This window comes from Syngnathus floridae, chromosome 2 (genome assembly GCF_059516105.1).
Source record: "Syngnathus floridae isolate MCC-2025c chromosome 2, RoL_Sflo_1.0, whole genome shotgun sequence".
Taxonomy (NCBI): domain Eukaryota; kingdom Metazoa; phylum Chordata; class Actinopteri; order Syngnathiformes; family Syngnathidae; genus Syngnathus; species Syngnathus floridae.
In genome coordinates this window covers 25,875,157-25,902,957 of record NC_142414.1, presented here as the reverse complement: position 1 = coordinate 25,902,957, position 27,801 = coordinate 25,875,157, and the positions used below count along the sequence as shown (strand labels likewise).

Here is a 27,801-nt window from a genome sequence, read left to right as displayed (position 1 = left end):
ATACTTCTTGTTTTACTCCTTCATAATCGCATTAAGGAATCATTCCATTCGGACACATTGTAACGTCTCCATTTTATTTCTTTTTTTACTATCCAAATGTGTGACATGTCGCTATGACAAACATAATACTCATACGCATAATTGTCTCAAATTTATTTTAAAACATTAGCATGACTCTGAAAATAAATATTACATTAGTACGGCAATATATATATATATATATTTTTTTTTTGCACACTTACAAATTCTTTGTCATTATTTCCACAATAACAGTACTGCATGTTAGGCAACAGTTTCCTCTTTATCTGTGTCTTTACTGAGTTTAAGTGGTGAGTAACAGTAAAGCGGCACATCAAAATATACTCTGTCATCAAAACATAAATCATCCGAAGGTGAGGTGAGGTAAGGGATTTTCAAGACTAGGCCTGTGATGATGCCTCCGATGGCTGCCGCTGCTATAGTGGAGAAGATAGCTGCCACCTGGAAGAGAGCCTGTTCCTTAGCACTCCGACCCAAACCTGGCTGCAGACCAGGTATTAATGCCTGGAGCTCAAGCAACTTGGGGTCCCCTTCCTTTGGGGCTCTGTGCCTAAAAGTGTCATACAAACTCGGCCCGTAGACTTCCTCGCTCGCCATCATTATTGCACAAATACCAGCGGCGCAAGATATGAGTCCCGTTAGACCGTGTAAATTATGAATTCCACATTGGTCCTGGATTCGGAAGCGTCGTGCCAAGAGGGGGCTCAGGTACTTGTAGCCTAGCATGCACGCGATGCTACCCAGCATTCCCAGGACGTACGCTCCTGCGGGCGAAATCATCATATCGACGGACGCCCCGACTGTCACCCCTCCGGCCAAGGTCACGTTCTGGATGTCGGCCATGCTGAGTTTCCCCTTTTTGTTGAGGAGCGCGGAGAGCGCAAAGGCCGTGATGGTGGAAGAACACAGGCCGATGAAGGTGTGGAGGACAGCCCTGTGCTGGTCGTCGCCTTTCGGGGTCAACGCCGAGTTGAACGAGGGCCAGAAGACCCAGAGGAACAAGGTGCCCATCAGAGACAAGATGTCCGACTGATAGCTGGTGTTCTCCTTTGTGTGACCTTCGTTGAGGCGCGGTCTGTACAGCACAAAGGTGACCCCCAAGCCAAAATAACAAGCAAAGAGATGAATCAGGATGGAGCCCCCAGCGTCGTTTATCTTCAGATACTTTAGCACCGCCCATTCGGTGACGGCAAATACCGGCACCTCCAGCAGAGCCATGACCAGCAGCTGCAGCGGGCTGGTCTTCCCCAAAACTGCCCCGAAGGAGATGAGTACCACCGCGCAGGCAAACTCCGCATTGATGAGGTTGATCACGCCAAGTTGGATCTTCCCATCGTGGCTGAACTGGAAGTAGCCCTGCACCAGAATGGCCCATTGGATGGAAAACGTAGCGACCAGAAAGTTAAAAACCATCCCACCGAATCCATAAAGTCGGAAAAACGCCAGCAGGCATCCGAAGCCCAGGAATATCATCACCTGTATGTCGGCGAAAAAAGGATAATCCTTGTATAATGCGTTGTCCATGGGCTTGGTTTGGTTGTTTTGAAATCTGGCATCGGCGTGGCGGTCGTATGTGACAAAAGCGGCAAACAGGCCCACCATCATGGCCTCGGCCGCAAAAACAAACACGGGCAGCCTGAAGCGCAGGCTGCTGGCGCCCGCCGCTTTCATCGTCGGAGGTTTTCCAGCAAATGACGCTTCTTTCATTTTAAGCCGAGATGATCGTCAGCGCAGATAAGAGAGGACAACGTTCAAGTCGGCACCTGCTCAAACAAGTGCAGTTATTCGGTCGTTTGAACTTTGACTCCCCGTAATAAAAATGGCTGCACATTTTACACGCTTGTTCATGGAGATTTCTTCACTCTTAAAACAACCTACTTTGTGCAAAAAAAAAAAAAAAAAAATTGTAAAAAACATCCTAAAAATTTTGATTTTTTCTTTTGCAATACAACCCAAAGTTGGGACGTTTAAATTAGTTAAATTTTTAACCCAGTAGTTTTTTAGTACCAACTCTGAATTTAACAAAATTCCCACTTTGTATCACGGAATTGATTTGACCCCATTTGAACCTAATTGGTTGAAGTCAAATTCAATACGAAGAAAAAAGTCAAATTCAATAAAAAAAAATTTAAAAAAATCAATACGTCTGTAAATTAAACAGACTTTTAATTTTTTTTCAAAGTAATTTAATGAATCTACGCCTTTCCTTCATGTTTAACGCAATAACTGTTAATTAAATAAAATAACACAAAAGAAATTGACACACAGTTTGTATTTCTAAGTCTAACATGACGTATTTATTTATTTACAATTTACTTTTCTGTACACAACGGGTTTTCTCTCTCTCACTTGGCACACACACACGCACACACACACACACACACACACACACACACACACACACACACACACACACACACACACACACGGCAATGTGATGCAACATTCTGATATCGCAAGCTCAAAGTTTACGAAAAATGACCTTCCTCCAGATAATACGACATTATTAATATTGTCGACTGTTGATTTTTAATCAGTGTATCAGGTTTTATCTCCAAACTTTCCAACGCTGTCTGATTGCTTGCCAACTCTCGACCATATAAATGACTACGAAGTTCACGTTGAGTCTATCGTCACATGACTTGTGTGCCTCCATACAAACCTTTCAAGACAACAAAAAGGAAGAAACATTTTGAGATGAATAAATATTGAAAACATTCAAACAACACGATTGTATCGGAGAATGAGAAAAGACCAAACATTCGTCGTTGAGGAATGGGAACGGAAGCGGTAAAGAAATTGCCGCTTCATCCTTGAGGAAAGTTTTGCCAGGGCAGAACTCGAGGAAAATATATTCGGGATGTTCAGGAGTAGATGGTAATGACCTCACGTCCTCCTCCGCGGACGAGGAGAACCCGATTGAGACCTTCCGTCAGGACCTCTAGGAACTCCATGTCTGGAAGGCAATCTGGGTCAAGGCTGATTCCGTCAATATGGAAGAACAGAGTAGAAGCCTGCAAGGATACAATTTTCTTCCCCTGTACGGTTTTTCGGGGGGCCGGGCATGTTGAGCAGAATGAGCTTTGCCTCCTTGGACTTCTTTGTGATGACCTCGTTGAGTCGCAACGCTGTGTGCATGCGCCTCACGTCCGTCTGGTTCCTTGAGACGGAGGATAACACTCAACGTACAGCGGCCATTGGGATTAAATTGGTCTCGGTGAGATACGCTCATACTTACAAGTTTTCCCATTCTCTGCAGCGGCATGGGAAAAAAGAATGGTTGAAATATAAAGAAGAGACGCTAAGATACTGAATTGAGGTTCATTCAGCGCCATTGACGGATGTAGACGTCAAAGATCGATTTGAACTGTCTGTGTGTTAGAATTATGACTTTCACCACAAATGTTCATATTTTGACCAATGTTTCAAGTGGGATGAAATTAAAGTCAAATATCAAATATTTATTGCATAATGCTTATCAAATGAAATGGATGTAGTTCACTACGATTCTAATCTATGTATGTGTATGTCGTGTTGGGTTAGACAAATGTTTTGAAATTGAAGTCCTTTGAGATTTCTTTGAAATCTAAATTGCATTATAAATTATATGGATTATTAATAATACTATTTTTTTTTGAAATTATTATCATTATTATTTCTATTTTCTTATTGTTTTTATTTTTTTTAAATTATTTTCATTGTTTTTATAATTTAGTCAAAATTTCTCCAAGATAAAAAGTTGTCATATTACAAAATTGAAGTCCAAATTCAACAAAGGTCGGCAGTTGACTTTGCATGAAAATTATTATTATTATTTTTTAAATTATTATCATTATTATTATTATTTCTATTAATATTATTATTTTTAATTAGTTTTTTATTATTATTATTTTTATAATTTTTATTCTTTTATTATTATTAAGTCAAAATTTCTCCAAGATAAAAATATTACAAAATTGAAGTCCAAATTCAACAAAGGTCGGCAGTTGACTTTGTATGACAATCATTATTATTATTATTTTTTTAATTATTATCATTATTATTATTATTTCTATTAATATTATTATTTTTAATAATTTTTTTATTATTATTATTTTTATTCTTCTATTATTATTAAGTCAAAATTTCTCCAAGATAAAAATACTACAAAATTGAAGTCCAAATTCAACAAAGGTCGGCAGTTGACTTTGCGTGACAACCACTTACGGTTTCATGCTGAATGGGTCTTTGCCCGTCTCCGGATTCTTGCCCTTATTGTCGGTCCAGGTGCTTCCGGCAGGGGCAGTCAGGCTGGTGGGGCTGGCCGGTGTCGAGGCGTTCTTACTGTGAATAAGCTGCGCCTGGTGGGGACACGCACCCAATGAAAAAAAGAAACTGACAGCTAGAAGATCATCTGTACCTCCTCTTCCGGATGTTCGGCCACTCTGGCTCCTTCGTCAGTGCTGTGTTGCGAACGCGAGGCCAAGGATTTTTTACGCCGGATGGACCCGCGGGACGAATCTGTGATACTCTGGATCTGTAACAATATGAAGCAATGCCATGGAAGCTTTCCAGCCTAGCTCCCAAACAATTCAGTTCATTTAAATCACAAGCTTTTTGTCACCTCTCGCTCCATCTCATTCTTGGTCAGATGCATCTGCTTGAGGATCTGGGAACGCTGTTCCATCACCAGCGTCTTTTCGTACGTGTAGGCGGAGATGTCGCCGTCGTGCTAGGATTGGAAGGCATGATGAGGAGAATATAATAGCACAAAAACCAAAGATCACCATCTCACCATCTCCACCACTTCCACCTGAGCATCAATACGTAGGTGATAGAGGAACGTCAGAACGTCCTTTTTCATTTGAATACTGTTGTCATCCATTTGAGCCACGGTGAAAATGCGCATCTTGCACTTCCTCCACACCTGTGGAGAAAGAAGACTGCCAGATGAAGACCCTAAAAAAAAAAATTGTGGGTTTGCATGTATCACCTTATGCTGACGCAGCAGGAAGGGGAGGAGCATCAACATTCCTCCGTCGTGGACGATCCACCACACATCGATGTGGCCTTCGGTGAAGCGCTCGCCGTTGGATGGGTAGCTGGAGATATTTTTGGGAACCAACAAGGCCAAGCTGGCTACTGTGGTCTCCCGGACCACCTCTACATAGAAACATTAGGAAAAGACAGCAATGAAGAGCAACGTAGATGACATCCCAGAAAGTTCAGAAACATTCAAGTAATTCGACTTGCCAATGAAATCTCGGAATTGTTGTTGGAACTCGGGTTGTTTCCAGTTACGTGGCCAGCTGACCATCACAGTGTTGTGCTTCAAGCCCCCAAGTCCTCCAACCTGGATCAAATGGGAGGTCCCATCCCTCAGATTGGAGGACACCACCACTTGGGGGAAGCCCTTCACCTTCTCTGTCTCCATCAGCTTGCGTAAAGACTTGAAAAAAAAATATTAACGTTAGAGAGATGCTGTGTTTACTTGCTGAGATGTTTGTTGGGTGCCAAAGACCTGGTCTGCCCTTTGAGCCTCTGTATAGTTGTCAAGGAACTTTCCTTGGACCGAGGTGCCAACGATAGTCAGGCCCTTCCCCGCCTTCAGCTGATTGGTTAACGAGATCAGACGAGGCTGCTCGACATTCTGCTCGGCGTCCATGCTGACGAGGACCAGGATCTGAGGCCTGGGTGGAGCGATGAACACATTGAGGATCGTTCTCACCAAATGACGGCAACTTGATTGGGACTGACCTCCAATTCTTGGTATGTGGCGGACCTTCTTCCAACCTCATGAGAGCGAATCGAGCAGCGCTTAGAGAGATGCCGCGTATCCCGTCGCCCCACTCTTTCTCGGCGCTGTTACACAGTCATTTATTCGTTTAGCGGGTTTATTTCATGACGGACGTTTCCAACTTGCTCCGTCTCCCAGCCCAATGAAAAAACATTTAAAAGTCAAAATAAAACTTCTAAATTGAGGAAACATGTGTCTAACCTTTAGGACAATGTAGTAATTCTCCAAATGTTCATTTACATTCCTTTAGAAGTCCGTTTTCACGTGTTAGCACGATCGCGATTAGCATCTTTTCGCTAACTCGTTAGCCTGCCCAGTATTTCTTGTTGGTGACCGTACTTCGCGGATTTCACTTATCGCGGGTGGTTTTTGGAACCAATTATCCGCGATAAACGAGGGGTTACTGTATTTATTATAATTATCATGTATTATAATAGATATTAATTCATTAAAAAGCAGCTAGAATAGACATTTACCATATTAACAATGTAAACAGTGTATTTCTGATTAATGTTACCCTAATTGAAAAAAATATATAATTTATTTAAAAAAATAAGGACATTTCTAAGTGACCTTAAACTTTTGAACGGTAGCTTTTACTTACCCACAAAATTCAATGTATTTGTAGATGCAGGTGGCAATTCCCATGGCAACCATGGCATAATACCAGGAACAGATGAACATAAGCGCTAGGCACAAACTCATACCCAGGAACGACAGAGCCCTGTGGGGAAAAATAAATTGCATTTTTCATCAAATTGTTCTTATTGTTGGAATTCTGCTCACGGCTTAGTAACTAAATCCCATGTCCAGACGTTGAGTCATAAATTTGAAACATGTAACTCACCAGTGGTAGAACTTAAAACGCGGCCTCCAATTGGGTGTCCTCAGTAAAGTTTGCAGCGCACAGGCAAGGTTAACAAACATGTAGCACATTAAGAAGAACCTGAAAAAGAAAAATGACCTGGTTAGCACAAACTATGTGTGCTATGTTTGTCGAGAAGACAAAATTACATCGAGAGGATGGGTGCGACGGCATCCAGAGAGGCGATGATGATGCCGATCTCACAAATGCTAGCCGTGAGAAGGAGAGCCCAGGTAGGTTCCCCGTTAGCTTTACCATGTCCAAACACCTGCAGGGATAAATAACGAGACATTGGAAAATCGTATCTCGCAGAATAAACATTGTAGTGTCGGAACTCAAATTACTCACTCGAAGAAATGGGATGATACCGTCTCTGGAGATAGCCTGGAGGAGGCGTGGGGCTCCGGTTAGACTTTGTAGTCCGGCTCCGCAGGTGGAGAAAAAGGATCCAAAAACAATAACCCAAGGAGACGGCCATGCCAGAGTCCCAATCACCAGGTTCCCATTGACTCCTTCGCCAAACCTGAAAGATGAAGATAAAAGATTTACGGGTTTACCTACACTTTGGAGGACTGCGTCCAACAAGCGCCACGTACTTGTCCCTCAGGACCACACCTTCTATACAAGCACCAAAGAGCACCACACAGGAAATATCTGATTCAAAAGTCTCTTGAGGAATATATGATTTGAAATGTTGAGCGAATAACAACAAAGAAATGCGTTTTATAAACTGCAGCTGCTTAGTGAAGGATACAAACAGTAGATGTGGTGGTGATGGCTGCAATGGTGCCGATGGGGATGGACTTCTGAGCATCACGTAGGTCTCCAGAGCGGTTGGAACCGGCCATGATACCTGAGAAAAAACCTGGATTTGTACTGCATGTTGGGCCAACTTTAAGAAATCGAATGACACAACCTGCGCCACAATTTAGACCAGCTTTCGGCTGTTTTAAAATGTTAGTCTAGATTCAGCCACCAAACTGTCAAATTAATATTAATTAATAATATCAAGCATGCTTCTAACCTGTGACAGATGGAAAGTAAATTCCCACCAAGAGTGTGAAGAAACTGGTGATGTCAGCCAGCACAAAGCGGTTCGTGGCGGTAGCAGAACTGTCAGGGTCCACTTGGGATGCCAAGCCTCTCTTCTCTACAATCATCCCTTTTTCCAAATAATTACCAAACAGGTTTTCTGGAAGAGGAATGAACAAAGCTCCTCATTTGGATCTTTTGAATTTTTTTGGAGGGGGATGGGGGGGATGATTGTTACCTGCCAGGATCCCACTGGTGACCCCCGGAATGCCTTGTATCTCTGTGACGTTATTGTCGTTGAAGTAGTCATCGCAAGTAGCGTTGATGTTCTCGGAATCGCAGAAAGAGCGCCACAGTTTGGTGGTGACCGTCTCGTTGTCGATTTCGATCACCTTTGCGCAGACGTCGTATCCCTTGGAGACAAGAGTTCGATTTCCCAGGAGGCAAACCCTGCAGGCAAAGTCAAGGAGATGGATGACACCTTACACACTCGCACAAAATCCATCATCAGAAATGTCCATTGGACTGACGGGAAAACCGGCGGGTCAATGGCGGTCTTGATGACTCCTGCGTAGACAGCCACGATGGAGAGGATGACACAAGCCAGGAAGACCAGCGCCAGTTTGTTGACATACTTCACCCCCACAAACACCACCAGAGCCATGAAGCTTAGAACAATGGTTCCGTACACCCGCATATTATTGAGGAGGGCCGCCTCTGCTTCCAGACCTTCCAGACCTTCGATCTTGAAGATAGCTGCTTGAGGGATAATATAAATCTGACAGATGGGAAGATGGTTCAAGGCATGGGAAGGAGAATGGAGAAAGGTGGCACAAGGTCATTTTCTCCTACAAATTATGATCATCATCATTGCTGACTTACCAGCAAGATTTCGATACAACCGAGGATGTACATGGCACCGGCAAACGTGGTGCCCAAGTAGAAACAAATCCCAACAGCTCCACCAAACTCAGGCCCAAGTGAGCGGGAGATCATGTAATAGGAACCTCCAGCTAGGAGAACAAAAACTCAGTCAGTCAGTCAGAATGAAATATTAGCCATTTCACACATCTTCTCACCCGGGACCACTCCGTTTGTAGCAATGGCGCTCATGGAGATGGCCGTGAGCATCGTCTGAAACACAATACAAAAATAAAATTGGAGCAACCGGCAGAAGAACATGTCAATTCAAGGAAAGTACTTTGACGATCACTGCCGTAGCTAGGATGTTTTTCTTGGGGGCGGGGCATATCTCAGGGGGCCCACCATTTTTTTTTTTTTTTACAAACCTAAACATTCTTTGATAATGTTGATTTTGGCGGGTGGGGTGGCAGTGCCCCCGCCGGCCCCCCCTACACTAGCTCCGCCCCTGACGACAATTAACCAACTGTTGTCTCGCCTACTCTGCTAATTTATCTAATAATGCTTGCCGGTAACTCATAACGGAAAACGTGCTCTCGCAATTCCCGACAAATCCATTTCTATCCACTGCAGACATTGCGGGAGACATTCTTTTCTAAGCGTTTCATGGATTGCAAGGATTTAAGTGGAATTCTCAGGAAATGCTCAGTTATATTGCTATTTTGTTGTGGTCGCAAGAACTTTATAGAATATAAACAAAAACCTTCATTTTACACCAGCAGCCTGCGACAGATGTAGCAGAAGGACACGGTGGGTTTGTTGCTGGCTTTAGTGGCTAAATATTTTTACATCAGGATTTAGCAGGTCACCTTCAGCATCGGGATAATGCACATTAAAATCATGCATGGTAGCTTAAAACGTCATCTTGTGTCGAGAACACGCTTCTGTTATAAATCCAAATGATCTATTCAAAGCTGACATGAATCACCGAAATGTGGAGGAGTGTTTGCCAATCAATATTGAGCCAAGGCACATATTTTTTTTATTGAAAATAGCTCAGCAAAAAAAAATATTTTACAATACTGAAGTGATGAGAGTTGTCTGGTTTTTATTTATCAAAAAATGTGAATTGAATATTTTTGCCTAAAATTCACAGACATAGATAGATGACTTAATAAAATACATTACTTCAAGTCAGGAAATATATTTTTAAATTAATTTAGTCAAATTTGATCATTTCAGTGCTTAGGAATGTTCGATGTGCACGTCCACTCACTGTGGAGCAACACATGAAGACGATGATGAAGGAACCGAGCACGCCTCCAATCCCGACCATCCAGGTCATTCGCAAGAAGAGGATCACACCAAAAATATTCTGAATACATGGCAGGTAAACACCCATCAGAGTTCCCAGTTGGGGCGCCTGACAAACACAAACGGGGGAACAACATGAAAGGAAAATAATGGTCACTTTTTGTTTTTTTTAATAATAATAAAGATAAATAAATAAATGAATACATGAATGCATGAATCACGTTAATAAATGAATACATGGATACATGAATAAATGAGTAAATAAATACATAAATACATACATACATACATAAAAAATAAATAACTAAATAAATAGACTACTAAATAAATAAATAAATAAATAAATAAATAGACCAAAAAATGAATAAATTAATAAATAAAATTTAATAACTAGCAAATTTAGATTTGTTTTTCTTGCTGTGCGGTTTGCATTCACTTCTCTACCTTGACAGTTTTTTTGGACGGACGTGCGCCTTCCTCGTTCTCTGCCTCCTCATGCTCTTTGCTCCCCGTTGGCAAGTTGGAGTAGTTGGCCAGGCTGCTGAGCAACGAGGACACCATCGGACTGGTGTCCATCTCCTCCTGCAAGCACACACACACGCACACACACACAGGGCTATCCATGTATGCTCTCCGACACTTTTGCAGGCCCAAAAAATGTCTCCGACCTCAAAGAGGGCCATGTTCTTGCCGTCGTACTGCTGGCTCTTCTCCACATCACAAGAGGCATTGCTGTTAATGAAAGGACTGCTCTCCTTGGGGTTTCCATCACCTGAGACACCAATCAATGACAAGTATGTCTTTAAATATATATATTGATTACACTCTCATGTGCATGACCTTGACTTCATCTCTGCCTTTTTGTCAATCCTATTTTGGTTTATATGTTGGAAGGAATGCTTGTGAGCAGGTGACAACCGAAAATTGCAAAATTGTAATCAAGTCTATGAAGTGTGAGGATGGACCTTTGCCATCTTCTGTTCCAGCAGGATGCTCCTTCAACACCTTACATTGACCAGGACCAGAGTGCCCCATGTTAAAAATATTTCTGATAGCGCAGGTTTGAACTTAAAATGCGATGCAGATTTGTACCCTTCATCTGACACGGCGCTTACAAAATGGACATTTTATTCCAGCTTTTAAAAGCTTAATAGGACGTCGGCCCCGGGGGATTATCCAGCAGCTGCCCGAGGCCTCAGAGTAAAGCAAAATTCGACATTTGCATGTGAGCAAAAAAATGCACCAATCAGCGAGCTCGAATTACATCAATATTACATCAATGACGTCAGATCCACAAATACCTCATCGAATTTCACGTCTGTTGAGACAATATTGTCGTGCAACGGAAACCACGGAAATGCAAAATGGCTGGTGTCGTAGCTCAGTGTGAGGATTAAATGGAACTCCTCATTGCTTTCCTTCTGGATGGCAGACAAACTTTCTCAGATGAGTGATCCCAGTGACTTGGAAGTGACTTTGGAATTTAAGCAAGGCCAAGCCATATTCTCAAGTACTGAAACAAACCAGGACAGAAACCCAAGTGATGACTCAGAGGTAAACATGATTTATGACTGGGCCATTTGTTTGTAATATAAAAATGTCAAACTCATTTTTTTCGCGGTCCGCATTGTAGTCATAGCTTCTTTTGGAAGGGCATTATGACTGTCAACCCAAATAAATATATAAATAATATATTATATACGGTAAAAACTACGAAACAAACTGACAAATAACTCGTTTTCAAATCAGACGAGTAAAAACTGGTCAAATATTTAAAAATAAATTATTAAAAGTGAAGACAATTTGCAATTCTAGTAATGACACACGAATTTGATGCACAATTTGTCTTCGCGGGCCACATAAAATGATGTTCCGGGCCGTATCTGGCCCCCGGGCCTTGAGTTTAACACCATGAACGAGTCGTTCCATTTTTAATTTTTATTTTATTTATTTATTTGTAATTTATAATCCTCACTTCAGCGCAACCTCATATGCCGAGATTCGAACCCAGAACCTCAAAACTGTGAGGCAAATGCGCTCACCACGTTTTTAATCCACTATACAGGAAATGGATTGTATAAATGAAGAGAATATGTCAAGACCTCTGTAATCCAACTTTGACTTTCTGACCTACTCGCTCGACATAGATTAAAGTCACGATTTGACACACTCCACATTCAAGTGGAGTAATTGAAGAGGGAATAAAACACATTGTGAGGATTACTGAACATCTCTTGACAAGATTTATCCTCCGCACATTCCTTGATGAAATTTTGCATTCCCAGCTGGCTAGCTTGATTACAAGCACCTGTGGCTAAACCGGCATTTTACTTTCTTGACCCGGATTTGACACCTCTGGTAAGAAGCAGTTTTATTACTTATTTATCGCAGAGGTTAAAGAAAATAAGCCTGTTGTTAAAATGTCTGAGCACATGTGTTGGTAGTTTTCAAATCCATTTCGTAAATGTTGTAACACTGGGACGCAGATGCTACTCGTTAGCTTAGCTCTGGTGGTTAGCGTTGTTTGTTAGCATTGAGCTAAATGGAGCGAATGAGGCTTGATGGGGCTTTTTCCCTCATTCATGAAAATTATTACTGGGCAATCGGAGAAATGGATTCCTATTCACATGCTCGTGGACATCTGGCGAGTGGATTAGTTTGTTTCCTTTAAATAAAAGATGAATCCTGGAAACGGTTTCAGACCAGAGGTTATTAAAGCAGCGGGTGGTAGCAAGCTGTAGGTTGTGTAAGAAAATGGCTGTCTTTTATGTGTATTTCACTCTAACTCCAGTACAATTACATTTATTTGGAAACATTTCTGTGTATTCAATATATTTTTAATTAATTTTTCATTTGAATGAGTTGCATAACAGTGAAGCAAAGCCTCACCCCTGATCCAACATTAAGCGCACATGCTGCCATTTTATGCTCTTATATAAACGCTGACAAATATTTGTCATTGAAATGACCTTTGCTCTCTTCCACAAGCTGCTGCAGATAATTTGAGGGGCTTTGAACCTTTTGAAAAATTGGTAATACCCTAAAATGTAGGTTCTTACGGACTACAGCTTTATTGCTGATCCAACAAAAAAAAAAAAAATCAGTGAGGATGATTTCCTTATTGAGATCTATAATTTTGTGAAAGGTCAGGTTTTGCAGTCGCGATGTTCAATTTTGGACCTGTTTATTTTTTTGTCTTATCATCTGGAGTTTTGCCACATACTGTAGGTTCACCGGCCTTAACCTCCACTCCACTATTTTGAATCCTGAAACTTTTTTTTTAGCCTTGAGGTCATTGTGATGTATGGAGAACCACAGCTGCCAGTATTAAAAATAAATCAAAGTGTAAATAAAAACAAAGTTCCAAATGAGTGTTAGCGAAAAATCAAATAAATAAATAATCCCCACACCCTTCAGTCTTTAGCTAGAAATCATTTCTTCAGGTTTTTGCTTTATTATGTTCAATAAAGATTTATCTTGCTTTCATTTTTTGCCATTATATAAAAGAGGTATTTGATCAGGGGTGTGTAGACTTTTAATGTCTATTGTACCGTAAGTATCTTTAAATAAAATGACGTGCAATTATGGATGACAGGTAGGTGTTCCATTCTTCTGGTATCGCATAGCAGGATAATTAAGGGGAAAGTCAAGGTAAAATGATCTTCAAAGTTTGGTAGTCGGTTGTTGAACCGCTGTTGGTTCAGCGCTGACAAATTGCTTACTTAACCTTGCAGTCGCTCCAGTCAATCTTATTGATTGCAACCAATCACCCGAGCCTCTCGTGGGATCTGTCTCGACTTTTTATCTCGCCTGCTTCTTTTACTCAGGAATGAATGGGAATAATCAAGGGCCATCTCCCTGGCGGGATTCATCACGTGTTGGCTACTCCTGCAAAGACTGATTGCGATCCACCCGCATGTCAGTGCACCTGGTTTGATGTGCTTCAACTCGTGACCAGGTCAGTTGCTACTTTACAAAACTAATGTGTACTTTTGTTTTGCGTCATGTGATTGACTCTCCTCCAGCACATTCTTTAGTTTGCATTATGGCTGTCCAGACTTATTTTTTCTGAGGGCCGCATACAGAAAAATAGACATGATGTAAGGGCCCATTCATTTTTTAGATGAAGTATGGGAAAAAATAATAATTTCATTTAAAAATTATATATATATATATATATATATAAATAATTTAGTATGTATGTGTATATAGTATGTATATGTGTATATATATATATATATATATATATATATAAATAATAATTTAATAATCTAATAATTTCATTTATATATAAAAAATTTAATAATTTAATAATAATTTAATTAAAAAAAAATAAATAAATAAGCCAAAAAAACCCATATATATATATAAATAAATAAAAATAAATAATACACATGCGCACTCGCAGCACTCTCACCAGCGTCACTCACCCTGGTTGTTAGGACTCCCCTCTCCTTCCTCGCCATCCGTTGTCACGTTGTTGAGCATCTTCTTTCCGTGGCACACGTCTCAGTCCTAAAGAACGGCTTTGTATCCCCTCGGACTTGCTCGATGCTGTTCAGCAGGACAATCGAGGGGCAGCGGGAGTCAACGGGGGCGAGTTGACCGCCTTGATGACACATGCGCTCTCCCTGTTCCCGTGTGCCACTCGCCCTCAAGTCACTTTAAGCCCAAGCACTACATTCATGCATTCACAAGGTATTATCCCTCTCCCTCCCGTCCTTCTCTTTTGGCTCGCTCACGCACGGTCATCCATGTCACCATGAGGACGGGGATGCAAAGAGAGCCGCATCAGACGACAGCGCGCCGCCTCCCGAGATTAGACTTTGCTTTTGATGTCTTTTCAAAGGGAAGAAAAGACCCCCCCCCCCCCCCGCCCTCCTGCTACATCACTTGTTATGCATCCTTTTCATTTGTTATTTTGACCCCCACCTCAAATCTCTCTTTTCATATTTCCGTGCACGGCCCTGACCGATTGTCTGTGGGAAGTGCTGCAGGCTGCAGAGCTTGTATAACTCCAAAAAGTCTCTCTCCTTCTGTGTCAACAACAATGACCACGCACTGCCCTCCTAAAGAAACTGAGAAGAATGGTGATGGACTGGCCAAGCAGGTCCCCAGGCCCAAACCCGACTAGGCAACATTAAGGCAACTTCAAATGGAAGCTGGAGGAGCACAAGGTGTGGAAGAGGAACCTGTGAAAACGATGCTCAAGATCTCTTGAAAACACACGTTAGATGGAGGAAAGATGAAAACCCAAAGCCTTTACCCCATGAGCATGTGTGTGTTACGTCACATTGCAGCCATTGCTGCTGTGGTCAGATGATCTCTTCGTTTTGGCAGATGTCCACATTGCCATTATCCTCAATGACCCACCTCGGTCCCTCCTGACGTTCTCTATGTTACTAAGTCCTCCTGCTCCTCTGTGACAACATGAACGCAAAGCTGATTCACGGGAACAACTCCAGTGGGAAAAGTGTTCAAATTGGTCATCAATTTATCATAACTGATTAAAATAGAGCGGCACAGGAAAAAAAAAAAATCCTAAATCTGGACAGTATCGTTAATCAGCTTGTAGCTGTTAATGATTTTGTCAATTCATCGCTGAATTGAATTAAACACATTTTAATTTCCACCCCTTTATTCAGGAACATGACGTAATACCAAATTTACAATGTGAAAAATGCGCCAACAAATTATGAATGATTCAAGTGAGAAAATAGGCAAACATTGTGATTGTTTTCCAAAATTTGAATCATTTAATTGTTTCCGCCTCTAATCCTTATCGTTGATAAAACTCGGCTTTGCTTAGCGTTAGCATCGCTGCCACCTACAGGACTGGAGTGGAACAACTTGCTACCATTGAACGTGTTTTTGTGATTTTTCATCTCGCCTTCCACACACTTGGCTGATTTCCAATTAGAAGGGTGCAATCTAACGCTATCATCACAGAAGCATGTTTGAGCATTTTGATTGTTGCAGCATTCCATTGAAAGTGTACAACAGGTGACTGGCCGAATCTTTCATTTTCTTTTCACTCCTGCTCAGCTTAACTTGCCAGAGAAAGATTGTTTTTCCCGGAAAATACTTCCCTGTTGATGAGTGAAACCCTTGTAGACCAATAAATAAAAAATGTTGCCGACCGTTCATCCATTGGAAGACTTTGGGGTGTGTCTGTGTTTTTGTTTGCATTCATCCAGAAGAACGTACGAAGCCAAAGAGTTTTTGCAGCGCGGTAATTATCCTAAAGCGGTTTGATAGCACTAAGGTCGGGGTTCCGTATGCAAAATTTACAGCTGTAAAGTACATCAACCATGCGTGTGGCCAAGCTTCTCTTCAGCGTGTCAGCCAGAGTGAGTTATTGGCTAGCCTTTGATTGGCAGAGAGCCCGAGATCCGTGTTCAACTGGGCCAAGCCGCTTTAGCTCTTAACCAGCCTGCATCTCGTCTGCGGCACATGTGGCTCAGGATGTCGCCGTTCATGCCGTCGAGCCCACCTGTGCCGCTTCCGAGGCATTCGCGACACACGCGGCGGAGAATCATACAATTGCGTTAAGTACGCCATGTAAGACCTTTTACTCACACGAACGCGACAGACAATAAAAACACGGCAGTGAAGTTTCCGACGCGCTAATCCTGCAGATTAAGGCCATGGAGCATTGGGCTGAAATCCATTTTTTTTTTTGTGATCAAACATAGACTCTGCTTTCAGATGATCCAGCTCCTCTGGCAGCTTGCAGACATTTAACCGTAATGTCACACCTAAAAAAAATGTTTAATGGGTAAGAAAATTGGTATCACTATAAAGTACTGTGTCAAAGAAAATATACATATATATAGATATAGATATATATATCTATATATATAAATAAATAAATAAAGCGGTACAGAAAATGGATGGATATATACGTATATAAAATAAAAAGATATATAATAAAAAATATTAAAAATATATAATTCAAAAAAATTTTGTGTGTATATATATATATATATATATATATATATATATACATCCATACATACACACACACACATTTTTAAATTTTAATGTTTTTAAACATTTTAAATGTTTGCGGTAGCTGCCAATGGAACTACTCACTGATGTTTTAACAGTAAAATTACAGCTAACACTTTGACTCAGTTCAAAAGAGGACGAAAATGTGGACAGATGTAGAACAAAAAAACCTTTACACTTATTGCGGGCCCTTTCGGCATGAAAGATATCCCTGAATTCACCCCAAAAAAAAAATTACAAATAATTGTAAATATTGTTCCACTTAATTACTTAATTTGCACTTGATTTTTGTTCATGAATTCAAAACTTTGTTGCTGGAGGGGGCCACGATTTTTTTTATCAGTGGTACTCAGCACAAAACCTTCTAAGCCCCTCCAACATTTAAGTAGCCCATTTGTGCCACAAACATTCACAATGACATTCACCCCTGTGAGTGTTTGGAATGTGCTAAAGACACACACATAAGAGCTAAACGTGAGATTGAAAGCCGGATCCTTTGCGACCCATCAGGCACATGTGCTTGCCACATGGATTCAAACCAAAAAGTGAAAACGACAGTCATTGTATTTTCAAGATGTCTATAAACCAGGACTCACCGCTTAAGACTGCAGCATGTCAAAATGCTTTCCCCTGTTTTTCATTATTGGCAGCACTCTAATAAAAAGGAAGATTCAGGACTCTTTTGAGATCTTGTTCTGTAAAGACTTCAGCCCCAAGCAGGACACCCAAAGACAAGTTTCCGTGCTTGGTTTATTCGAATTACACATGATTACCACATTGGGCTCATTTATCATCTTTTGGCCACCTTTTCTGAAACAATGTGACAGTTTGTTTGAATAATTCTTTTGTATTCCAGTTTGGGGATGTTTATCAAAAAAAAAAAAATTCCGAGAAATACTCATTAAACACTAATCAGTCGTTTCCATCATGATGCAATCAGTCCCACTTGTAATGAATATGCAAGAGTCATTCAAGATTAATTATCGTGCGAGAACTTGGAAAATCCGTGTTCGCTATTTGTTTCCTGTTCTCTAGGATAGTTTTAGATATCCCAAAAGTTATTTGAGTACATGTAAAGGAGTAAATGTATTTGTACCCAGCCTCTGCAAATGTGTGAAGAGGATGGGGCTGAGGACGGATCCTTGTGGTGTGCCCATGTGTGTGGTGATGTCACCTGAAATCTTGTTACCAGTCTTGACAGTCAGCATGTCTAAAATAGATGGTGGGGTTCAAGTTTAGTCAGTTTATGGGGGAGTCTGCATGGGAGGATTGTACGGTATTAAGTTTCTCCTTGGGATGAAAAATCATCATTATTGACACCATGGTATGATTTTGCTTAGCTGCTATTTGAGAAAAAAAAACATTCTTATGGATACATGCCGGTCGTTGAAGATCTGATGAAAGGAATTTACATCTGGATTTTATCTAAACAACCAGAAAGAGCGCACTTGAGGTCAATGAAGTAAACACAGAAGTGGATTCTCCTCTTGTTCATATCATCATTTTAAAATAATACACATGTGCACTGGGTGTGTCTGGGCTTTGGAATTAAATATTTCTCAATTGCTGTTACACAGTCTGGATTTTCAGACTGGATCAACCCAGGTTGTGACATGGGTCATCCTGGCATGCTAGAATGTTGTGCTCTATTTATTACCTAGATTCTAGTAGATCTTCTTCTAGGCCCGAGAAGATCTACTGCACGTCAAACTTTTAACAAGTCAACATGCGCGCTCCAGAAAGTCGTTTCCAATTGTCGTTAATACGGACAACAGAGATGAACAAAACAATTCGATATACTAATCATTATCCAGATATTTTTTTGCCTGTTTCTTTATATCATACACATACATATATTTCAAAATATTTTAATTTTTATTATCATTGTGTTTAACGTGATGACCACTGTCAGTGCGCCCTCTACTGACCAACCATCACTGCCAGTTTGTCTGTATTAAACAGTACAAGAGTTTTGAAAAACATAACCAGTACGCAAACATAAATTGCGCACATTTTGAATTTCCACGCATTTTTTTATTTGTGGCTAAATAATATAAATAATATATGTTGCTGTCTTGGCCTACAACTATCGCTCCACCATCTTTCCGCCATGTCACTTTTGCTGTGATGTAACTATAGCCTAAAAATATTCATAACTGTTCATATTTTTTGGTCTTTAATCAAAGTGCTTAAGCAGTTTTGATCAGGAAAAAACATCAAATGGTGTAATCCTGTTTTAGGAGTCAAATCCTCTCAGCATGATGACATCGCTCGGCTGGTAACATCTGCTGAGTTTACTTGAAGTGCCATGTTGTGACGAGTGTATGACCTGAAACGTTTTCTTTCAAAGGCTTCATAAAAAAAAAAAAAATGGAAGCCAGGGCCACTTTGGCATTCTTCTCCTTTATTTTCCACATTCAAATTGTTCATAAATGTATCACAGCTAAAGCTAGCTTTTTAGTCTACATCAAATGGCCGCTAAAAGACAGGTCAATCCTTTTCACCCAGCGTGGTGGTTGTAATGTCATAAAGTAGGCGATAGATGGCGACAAAGATGACACATCCCACTACTGTACAGTACTGCACTTGAAACTGATTAACAGTTGTTGCATCTCAAATTTTTCGTAAAAATCTACAATTTCTGTCTTTTAATGCACCTTGAATAACAGACATTGACCTAAATATAAGCAGCAAAATTTGTATCTATCTCATGGGCGGCCATTTTGCCACTTGATGTCGACTGACAGAAAACCATTCACACAATTTTGATTCATCCTCACCTAATCTGCTTGCTTATGTCTTTTTGACACTTATCGTCAGTAAACGTTTGGTCTTTTCCTTTCCTTCCATTTATGCTGTTCCTTCTCTCCATTCCTTGTTTCAAAACAGGCCCCCACCAGCAGCCAGCAAAGCCCGCCGGGAGGAGCGATCTTGTGCTGATGATGCATTTCAAGGAGTCCTTGTATCGTTTGCGTTGACCTCCCCACCAAGGTTTGCCTTTTTTTTTTTCAAGTCACTATAAAATTGTCTATCCAGTCTCATCATGAGACCACGCTTTCACACTCATGAGACTCACGGGGCATAGCCATCATTCCAGAAATTGGTGGGGGGGAAATTGTTTGCCAACTTTTATCAGCAAGTAACCAGGTAATGAAATGCCCAAAGGCAACAACAACACAAATGTATTGATGCAGTATTCTGATTAATATTGCGGAATTGGAATTATGCAGCAAAATCCACCTGTTTTCATCCATCTCAGTGGGTGGCCATTTTGTCACTAGCTGCCGACTGAAAATGACATCACAGGACCTCACCTGATGTCTAGGTTTGGTCATGTGATGTTTGCCAGCTGAGCCCTTAGGTACCCTTTGAGAAAATGATCGTAACTACTCAAGCGATTACACTTGTTTTTGTAAGATTGCAATAGGAATAAAGAAATAAAATGGTTTCACAAATCCCTACATACAGTATCTCAGAAACACGCTGCTATTGTGTAAATGCAAAATGGCCGCCTCATACAGCAATCACCAACCACTCTCTCTTTTGAGCATACGGAATCTGGACTCAATTTTGATTCCTTTTGAATTTGATCAACAATTCAACTGCGTGCCAAGTACTGTTATCTGAGACACCCCTCAGTCTTGGCTTCCGTACATTCACTCCTAGTTTCCATGTGACAAATTCATTTTGAACCACTTAATACAAGACAGCCTAAGACTCTTAGCATTAACCAGTGCCATCATTTTTCAGTTTCTAGATGCATTCCATTATAATATCCATCTTGTTTTGAGAGCGACACAATCTGTGTGGGGGACTTTGAAGTGGTCAATAGGCCTACTACACATGTTTTTGGAATGTGGGAGGAAACCACCAGCTGGATGAAACGAACGCAGGCACGGGGAGAACATGCAAACTCCACACAGGAACAGACGTGCTAACCAGTGCTGCCGTTCCTTCTCATATGAATCCAAGTGCTTTGTTTTAAAAAAAAAAACAACTTTGTCTTAAAAATTGGCCCAGGGTTACGATGTGTATAGCACGTCTCCGGTTATCTTATCCAAAAGCGGAATTAGGGTGAACATTTCCCGACACGGTTTTCCCCTCATCTCCTCTATTTGGCACCACCGTCTCCCCGACTGACATGATAAATGCAAAACACATTCTACGTTGACAAAATATTTATTTTACATAGTGATGATTCTACCCTTCAGAAATACTGACTGTTTTTTTTAGGCTAAAATCTGTTCCCATGATATGAAACACTTGAAAGACATTTGGGATTGCTGCCTGATTTAAGATGACAGCGCTAAACGTGTAAACGTATGCGGAGCACCAGCCGATGTCGAGTGCTGTGAAAAGACGATCGTATATTACACAAAAGGCCCCGAGGAATGTTTACATACAGTGTGGCGTCTTTGTAAGCCATGGAGACAGTATATCAGGTATAGCGTTAAACTGCTGCTACTTCTTTCCACCTTTCGAAGCTTTCTCTAACCCTTGGATGTACTTGCGAGGAATTCCATAATGATCTGAAATGACAGACGAGCCAGAATGATTACACACGAGAACAAAACACTTGTATAAGCTGTAAAACATGTTCCAAACCTAGCAGTAAATGTCCGACTTGTTGAATCTGGTTGCCTTGAATCTGGACCAGGACTTTGTCTTTGGCCCCCGGGACGGCCTGCAGGACCGAACTGGCTTGAACTCTGCGTTGCAACGCGGTGGCGACGGCGGAAGGATCCAAAGCGTATACCTCCAGGTTTTTTATTACAGTCACCTATATGTAGCATATGGAAATCATCAGAGTTAAATCAATCAGGGAGACAGTTTAAAAAAGAAAAAAAACACAGAGCAGCGAAAATGTGCACTGAGAAACTGTTTCGAAAACATAAAGCACGGATGTCAAATTCAATTTCCAGGGGAATGCATTGGAAGAGGAAATTTTAAGACCAAAACAAGTCTATTTTAACTTGACCACAGTTGCAAAAGACATAATGGATATAATGAAAGGGTATCAATGAATTGGAATCTCAGACGGTGGTGACCTTCTTATTGGATCCTCGGGAAGCCACAGAGACATCAATGGGCTCAATATGTCCCTTCTTTATTTGAGGTGTTTGTCCAGGATACGCGATTTGATAGCATTCTTGCATTCTCTCCAAGGTTCTGTAACAAAGAGAGGTTTATTTTGTTTATTCGCATATTCAGAAGCAGGGTAAAAGATCTTTTTTTTTTTTAATCTAGAGTTTCATTAAAATGATATGCTAAGGCCGTGAACTTTCATCTCATATGCATCATTTATCGCTGACAGGCATTTTTTTTTGTAGTTCAAATGGAATTTCACTTTAAAGAGAGAGTCTGGAAAGCAAGAATTGTTTTATTACTTACAGATCTTGCTCGTTTAATAAAAGATGATTTAAGAATGATTGTCAATATGGGATTCATTTTTTCATTGTAAAGTGAAATGAAGATACAAGCCCTCGCTCGGTCGATTTTTGTCGCTTTGTCTCGCGGGCAAAAATGTGAAAGTGTTCACAGCAATTCAACTCAAAAGCAGGAGAATGAATGAATAAAACTTACATGAAGTAGAAGTCAGTCTTATATTTGTGTAAATAATGGGCAACTGTTCTGTCTGGAATTTTTACGTAACTAGGTGGAAAAAAAAATTCATATTCACTTTTATTTGAAACAAACCCCCAAAAATCTGCAACTAATATAGTGGTAAGCTTTCCATCCAGGTAGTCTGTCAGTTTCTGGATCTGTTGATAATCATTTTTTTGTTTTTTGTGGCAGAAATCTTAAGACATTGTCCAGAGAAGTAGACTGTTCTGCATCACTGTAAATCAAGGAAGTCAATGAAGACCCACAAACGGGTTCAGGGACGGTTAGGAGGGAAGTGAGATGTTTTTAATTAAAAAAAACAACAACAAAAAAAAAACGTGCATTTGTTTCCACAATGCAAATTGCTCCCGGCTAAAATACCTTGCTGCCATTTTACTGACAGTTATGTGGCCTGCTTTGTCTTCTTAAAAAAAAAAAAACTGTGGATGTGCGACTTTAGTTGTAGCAATGTAAAATCCAGTATGTTACCTGCTAAAAAGCTCGTCCCACTTGAGTGTCTCTACATCCTGGTACTCTGATTTCTCCAGCAAACAGTCACACAGGGTTGGGTTGATTCTCACGTAACTGTTTGGAAGATAACAAACCCGAAAAATGTTCAACTTGGATGCAGGGCACATGTCCGGCTAATCGCTATCATCTCGTAGCGCCGATTTAGTTGGCACGTGAAATAAAAAGACATGATGTGGCCTGAAAAAGAACACAAGTGCCCCTTCAGAGTCAGAGTCACATTGTAGCATTTGATTTGATTAAAGCGATTATCACTTGGCCCAGGGACGTGAACTCTGTTGTCCTTCACTTATACCGAACCCCAAAGCAAGCAGTGGCCTTATTATGGCTCAACTCTGCCAATGTTTATTACGGACTGCCAGGAACAAAAGTTTTGTTTCACTCCTGCCTGCTGACTAAAGGAATGGAATGCAAATACTTTTCTATCATTCACTTGCTCAAATCAAATAAACAGCATTGTGTGGGGTGAAAGGTTTTTGATGCGCTTCTTACTTTTTATTGGTTTCATCCACCAGGTCGTTGTTCTTCACATACTCCGTGACGATGCTTCTCACCTCCGCGGGCTGCAGTGCCACTCCTTTCCTGTGGGAGCGCCAGAGAACATTGTGGGTCCGAGACAAAAGGTAAGACCTTTGAGGCGTCAATCATCGTGTTGACCTCTTGCCGAGGGCTTGGCGAGGTTTGCTTAAACTCCGACGGAATATCTTTTTGGTTTTAGTTGAGGCCACATTGAAATCTCCCAATTAACAGTATGGCTGCTCACATTGAAAATACATCACCGACCAAAGTCTGAGAGCAACGTTTTCACTAATTTGCACCATGAAGAACCGATTAGTTAATATAAAAGCAGCTGCAAGCTGATACGAGCAAACTTTCCATTTATGACGGAATGGGACCGCGTGTGCATAAAACCATTCACAATTTGCACATTGGTGAAATGAAAGTCACGAGACCCTAAAGAGCATTTACTTACCCATGACTTACATGTACAAGTAATCTAATGGTTTAGACATGATTGTAAAAAAAAAAAAAAGCAACATTCCTACACCTTGTCATTCATACGGAGTTATTCATCTGAGGGAAGTAAATCAACAAAGCGGGAGTGATTTAGAGACCTTACGCAAAAAAAAAAAAAAGTTGAGGTTGCGGTGGTAACTTTATCCCCCTCCCCGACAACCCTCTTGAGGAGTGTTTTGGGGAGGTTAAGGTCTACCACAGCGCAGCCCAGGCCGACCGCCCGAGTCACAGCCTAATTCGAGGAAATGCAAAACATGTGGATGCTTCCTGACATTGGCGGTGAAAACACACATTTGCACACACCTTTTGTTTGCGTCCTGAAAAAGAGGCTGCAGTCGAGTCGACACCGAGTATAACGCGGTGATCTCGGGAGGATGATACTGCGCTTCCGTTTGTGGAACCGCTTCAACGACCGTCTCCACGGGAGCCGAGAAGCGGAGTCTACGAGTTGACACGCGGAAAAGCGACAAATTGAAGTTTGCTTTCCCGGGTCCGAGCGGAGGGTGTCTGTAATTGGGAAGCTCACTCTGGGCTTTTCCAGTCCACCTCTACGATGCTCTCCACGCCCTTGGTCAGTTCCTTCACACGTACGAGGCTGTGCTGCTGCTGCATGACGTGTAGGAACTTGGAAAGCTGTTTGAAGATTTGAGTAAGAGGAAATGTTTGTGGGATTCAAGCGGAGTCATAAAGTGACTAATGTGCAGGCTGACACATTCGGAAATACCTTTTTATAGCTGGATTTTTTTATATCTAAGTGTTTACCACTCGGGCTGAGAGGAAGAAAAAAAAAATGTGGGGAAAGTAAGAGAATTCCTCTTGTGCACTTTGTGACTAATAACGAGCTTTTTACCAGCAGGAGACCATGTGGTTGCGGAGAAAAGTGCTTGTCAGCAGAGGGAGCTCTGATTTCTTCACCTTGCTTTTGAGTGCCAGGAGGAAGCATTGCCAAAGCAAAGCATCCATGACCTCTGCGAAAACAAAACACGAAAAGGGTCACATTATTTGCCCCCCTTTTCACCGCGATTAGCAAATAGCATTATCCACTTTGAGCGACAAAACTTGATCATGTGCTCATGTGCCTCGCAGCGTAGCCTGCAAGCAATTAGCGACTTTCTGGATTTGAATGGAATCTCGCGTGAAGATGAGGCGCATTAAAATGATTGTGGCAGAAAATATTCGTTCCGAAAGATGGGAATGATCAACAGTTCCGAATAGCACAAAATGGGCGAGAAAAGCCCACGAGAACATCTGACCTATACTTGGTTTGAATCCGAGGCGCTTAAAGCAGGTGTGAGCTGACTCCCACATGAGTTTGAAAGCGATTGACTTTTTATAGTCACTGGACAGTGAAGATTTTTTTTTTGGACCTCAATCTGATACCTTGTGGTGACTTCTCATCTTGGTGGGCCTCCTCCTCTTCCTCATTGCCCTTTTCAACTTCTCCTTCCGCCTGCTCAGCAACAGCAGGGGAGGCTTGATCTTTGACCAGCTGGCTTGCTTGATGCTCAGCTTCCTCCTTCTCTTCCTCCTCCTCATCATCTTCTTGTTCCTCAGCCAGACATTGGTCATCATTCAGATCAGGTGCTCCACCCTCGGCATCTCGTAACGTGGGAGGACTGGACTTTTCTCCAAAAGCCCTGAATAACAAATTAGATAAGACGTGACTTAATATAAACTTAATGTAGTGCTGCCTTGAGATAAGAGTTTAATGTGTGTACGGCAAAGAGTCAGACAAACGGCTCCACGATTAATCGAATTTGAATCAAGATTACAATTTTGTCACAAATTGACCTGATTTTCATTCCAAATGCGTGCTCAGCTCTACTGCGTATCAAAACAAGGCCTTTTCCAACCACCAGGGGCCAAAGGCATGTTTGAAGCTTTATTAATTAATAATGTCTACATAACAAGCACGAAGACCCTGCAGTCTTATGACAGTGGGTCGTGTTGAGAGAACAAAGGAGAGCAAAAATCAGAAAAACAACATCTGTTGCCTGAACTTGTTTTGGATTCAGGGCAAGGGACATCAAACAAGATACTAGCATCTTTATTCAGTTAGCTTTGGCTACAATTTTCAAGTCTTGGGTACATATGAAAACATTAATTTCATGTTTGATCAGGGAGTGAAATTTTTGGTTTGTCAAAAAGTAGTGCAATAAAAGAACTGGTCGGGAAAACAAATCAAAAAGCTCAGTGTGTTCACCACAGCCCCCCAAAATGAAAGCTTTGTGAACCACCAATTAAAGATTCCAACCATCGCGCAGCCAATGGCTGCATTCGATTTGCAAATTTGAAACATTCCAATGTTAAAATCCCAATTTCCTCCCAGATTGAATTAAAACAATTGACGTCAATTTAAAATGTATCTATCAACAAATTAAATTACAATGTCGGAATATTTAATCTAGTCAGTTGCATTACCACAAAACCGCGCTTGGGAGGGAATGATCCATCAGTAATGCTATCAATGATAAAAATTCCAATCACTGAAGCTGTGGCTTGTGGAAGGAAGCCACTCACCAGAGATGATCCATGTACGAGTGCAAGACACACACTCCTCGTCCTTTCATGCCCAAACTTTGCATTTCCGCACTGGAAACTGCAGCGGTGCCAATTGCAACAGGAGCTCTGAAATCGTCAAGTTCTGTCAAATAAGCTCTCCAGAAAACAAACCAAAAAAAATCCACATACTTATTATTAACAAGTGTGACAGCACAGGAGTCACCCCGTTTTACATCCGGGAGTCCGTCAGAAGGCACTACCACACCAGGAAGCATAAGATCTGTGGGCAGGAAGATGGATGAAATTTGTTGAGCCTTCCAACAAAAAAAAAAGCTCTTCAAAATGAAACCTACCAGCTCCTCCGACCAACTTGTGAAGAACAGGGGGCCACGTCCTGAATGTAGGCAGGGCAGCAGGGTAGCGCCAAAGCATATAGACTATTACAATATTGAAAACGTACATTTTAACTGAGCTCCATCACTTTGAGCATTCCATCATTTCCATGTGGCTTAGCAGGCTTTTTAATCACCTGTGGGATAAAGTTGTTTTTCCATTTCGAAGAAGAGCGGGTTTTTATGACCGACGTATATTGTCACAGCGTCTCCCTTGTGTGTATAAATCTTCACAACATTGAATTCTTCTTTATTTGGGACGAGCTCTGATAATTCATCAGAGGACAGAGAAGGGAAGGCTGCTGCTATGTCAGCCTTGAGCTTCCTCCTGAATTAAATACAGCGTTAGTTGTGTGGGAGAACCCAGTGATTTACAATTCACTAAATGCTAAAGATAGCAGAATAATCATGCATTTCCCAAAAATGGTGACTGATGAACTGACTTTTCGCTTTTTTTGTGGACGCAGTTGAGATTAGCAACAAGCAGTCTGTCGCTGTCACTCACCTGTCGGATCCTTTCATTACGATGTTGGATTTAACACGAAACGGTTTGGCAAACATCTTATCAAAAATGAAATATGTGGCGGAGGGGAAGAACACCGTAGAATATATTACATGCCAGTAAGGAAATAATTATAATAACAATAAAAGCAGATTGCAAATACTGGTGCGTTCCGTTTAACCGTCCGCTGCGTATTTACTTCCGTCGTGAAACAACTGCACAATGTTTAGTTCCGCCAATCCGGCGTACTGACGCCGAGGCTAAAAATAGAGCACTAATCGACCAAAAACGCTTCCAGAGAAAACAACGTGTGGAATGAGTCTTAATCTGCATAGAATCTAAATTGGCATCAGTGGTT

The 27,801-nt window shown here is 41.2% G+C and overlaps 3 protein-coding genes and 1 long non-coding RNA gene across 18 annotated transcripts in view; 1 reads left to right on the top strand and 3 right to left on the bottom strand.

Moving 5' to 3' along the window:
* Positions 1-53: 53 nt before the first annotated feature.
* Positions 54-1,819, bottom strand: rh50 (Rh50-like protein). The gene has a single exon (XM_088367774.1). The coding sequence runs from the start codon at positions 1,744-1,746 to the stop codon at positions 283-285; it is 1,464 nt and encodes a 487-aa protein (XP_088223900.1). The 5' UTR covers positions 1,747-1,819; the 3' UTR covers positions 54-282.
* Positions 1,820-2,307: 488 nt separating this feature from the next.
* Positions 2,308-14,717, bottom strand: slc12a5b (solute carrier family 12 member 5b). 3 transcript variants are annotated; one of them, XM_088367751.1, is made up of 26 exons: positions 14,318-14,712; positions 10,556-10,659; positions 10,332-10,469; positions 9,850-9,996; positions 8,792-8,846; positions 8,595-8,725; positions 8,243-8,490; positions 7,951-8,162; positions 7,705-7,872; positions 7,435-7,533; positions 7,277-7,334; positions 7,029-7,203; positions 6,830-6,948; positions 6,663-6,761; positions 6,420-6,539; positions 5,776-5,880; positions 5,540-5,708; positions 5,272-5,467; positions 5,012-5,181; positions 4,814-4,945; positions 4,643-4,750; positions 4,439-4,555; positions 4,246-4,379; positions 3,278-3,292; positions 3,066-3,199; positions 2,308-2,995 (listed from the first exon to the last, which is right to left on the bottom strand). In XM_088367751.1, the coding sequence occupies exons 1-26, from the start codon at positions 14,373-14,375 to the stop codon at positions 2,904-2,906; spliced, it is 3,303 nt and encodes a 1,100-aa protein (XP_088223877.1). In that variant the 5' UTR covers positions 14,376-14,712; the 3' UTR covers positions 2,308-2,903. The 3 variants fall into 3 exon arrangements, with proteins under 3 accessions (XP_088223877.1, XP_088223872.1, XP_088223875.1); XM_088367746.1 differs by having other exon boundaries at positions 4,814-5,181; positions 14,318-14,714; XM_088367749.1 differs by lacking the exon at positions 3,278-3,292 and having other exon boundaries at positions 4,814-5,181; positions 14,318-14,717.
* Positions 11,174-27,801, top strand: part of LOC148402830 (uncharacterized) — a 46,102-nt gene continuing 29,474 nt past the window's right edge. For 2 of the 13 annotated variants that reach the window (XR_015855826.1, XR_015855820.1), the window contains exons 1-4: positions 11,199-12,245; positions 13,715-13,845; positions 19,788-19,889; positions 23,546-23,653. This is a non-coding gene — a long non-coding RNA (uncharacterized LOC148402830). Of the gene's footprint in view, positions 12,246-13,714; positions 13,846-19,787; positions 19,890-23,545; positions 23,654-27,801 lie in introns of all 13 variants that reach the window. The other 11 variants (XR_015855806.1, XR_015855809.1, XR_015855810.1 and 8 more) reach the window with 11 other exon arrangements.
* On the bottom strand, positions 21,059-27,695 carry eif2d (eukaryotic translation initiation factor 2D). Its single transcript, XM_088367770.1, has 15 exons — positions 27,447-27,695; positions 27,079-27,269; positions 26,903-26,986; positions 26,739-26,829; positions 26,568-26,675; positions 25,428-25,684; positions 24,898-25,015; positions 24,772-24,817; positions 24,574-24,680; positions 24,351-24,488; positions 23,523-23,612; positions 22,992-23,087; positions 21,947-22,067; positions 21,504-21,678; positions 21,059-21,427 (listed from the first exon to the last, which is right to left on the bottom strand). The coding sequence occupies exons 1-15, from the start codon at positions 27,500-27,502 to the stop codon at positions 21,360-21,362; spliced, it is 1,746 nt and encodes a 581-aa protein (XP_088223896.1). The 5' UTR covers positions 27,503-27,695; the 3' UTR covers positions 21,059-21,359.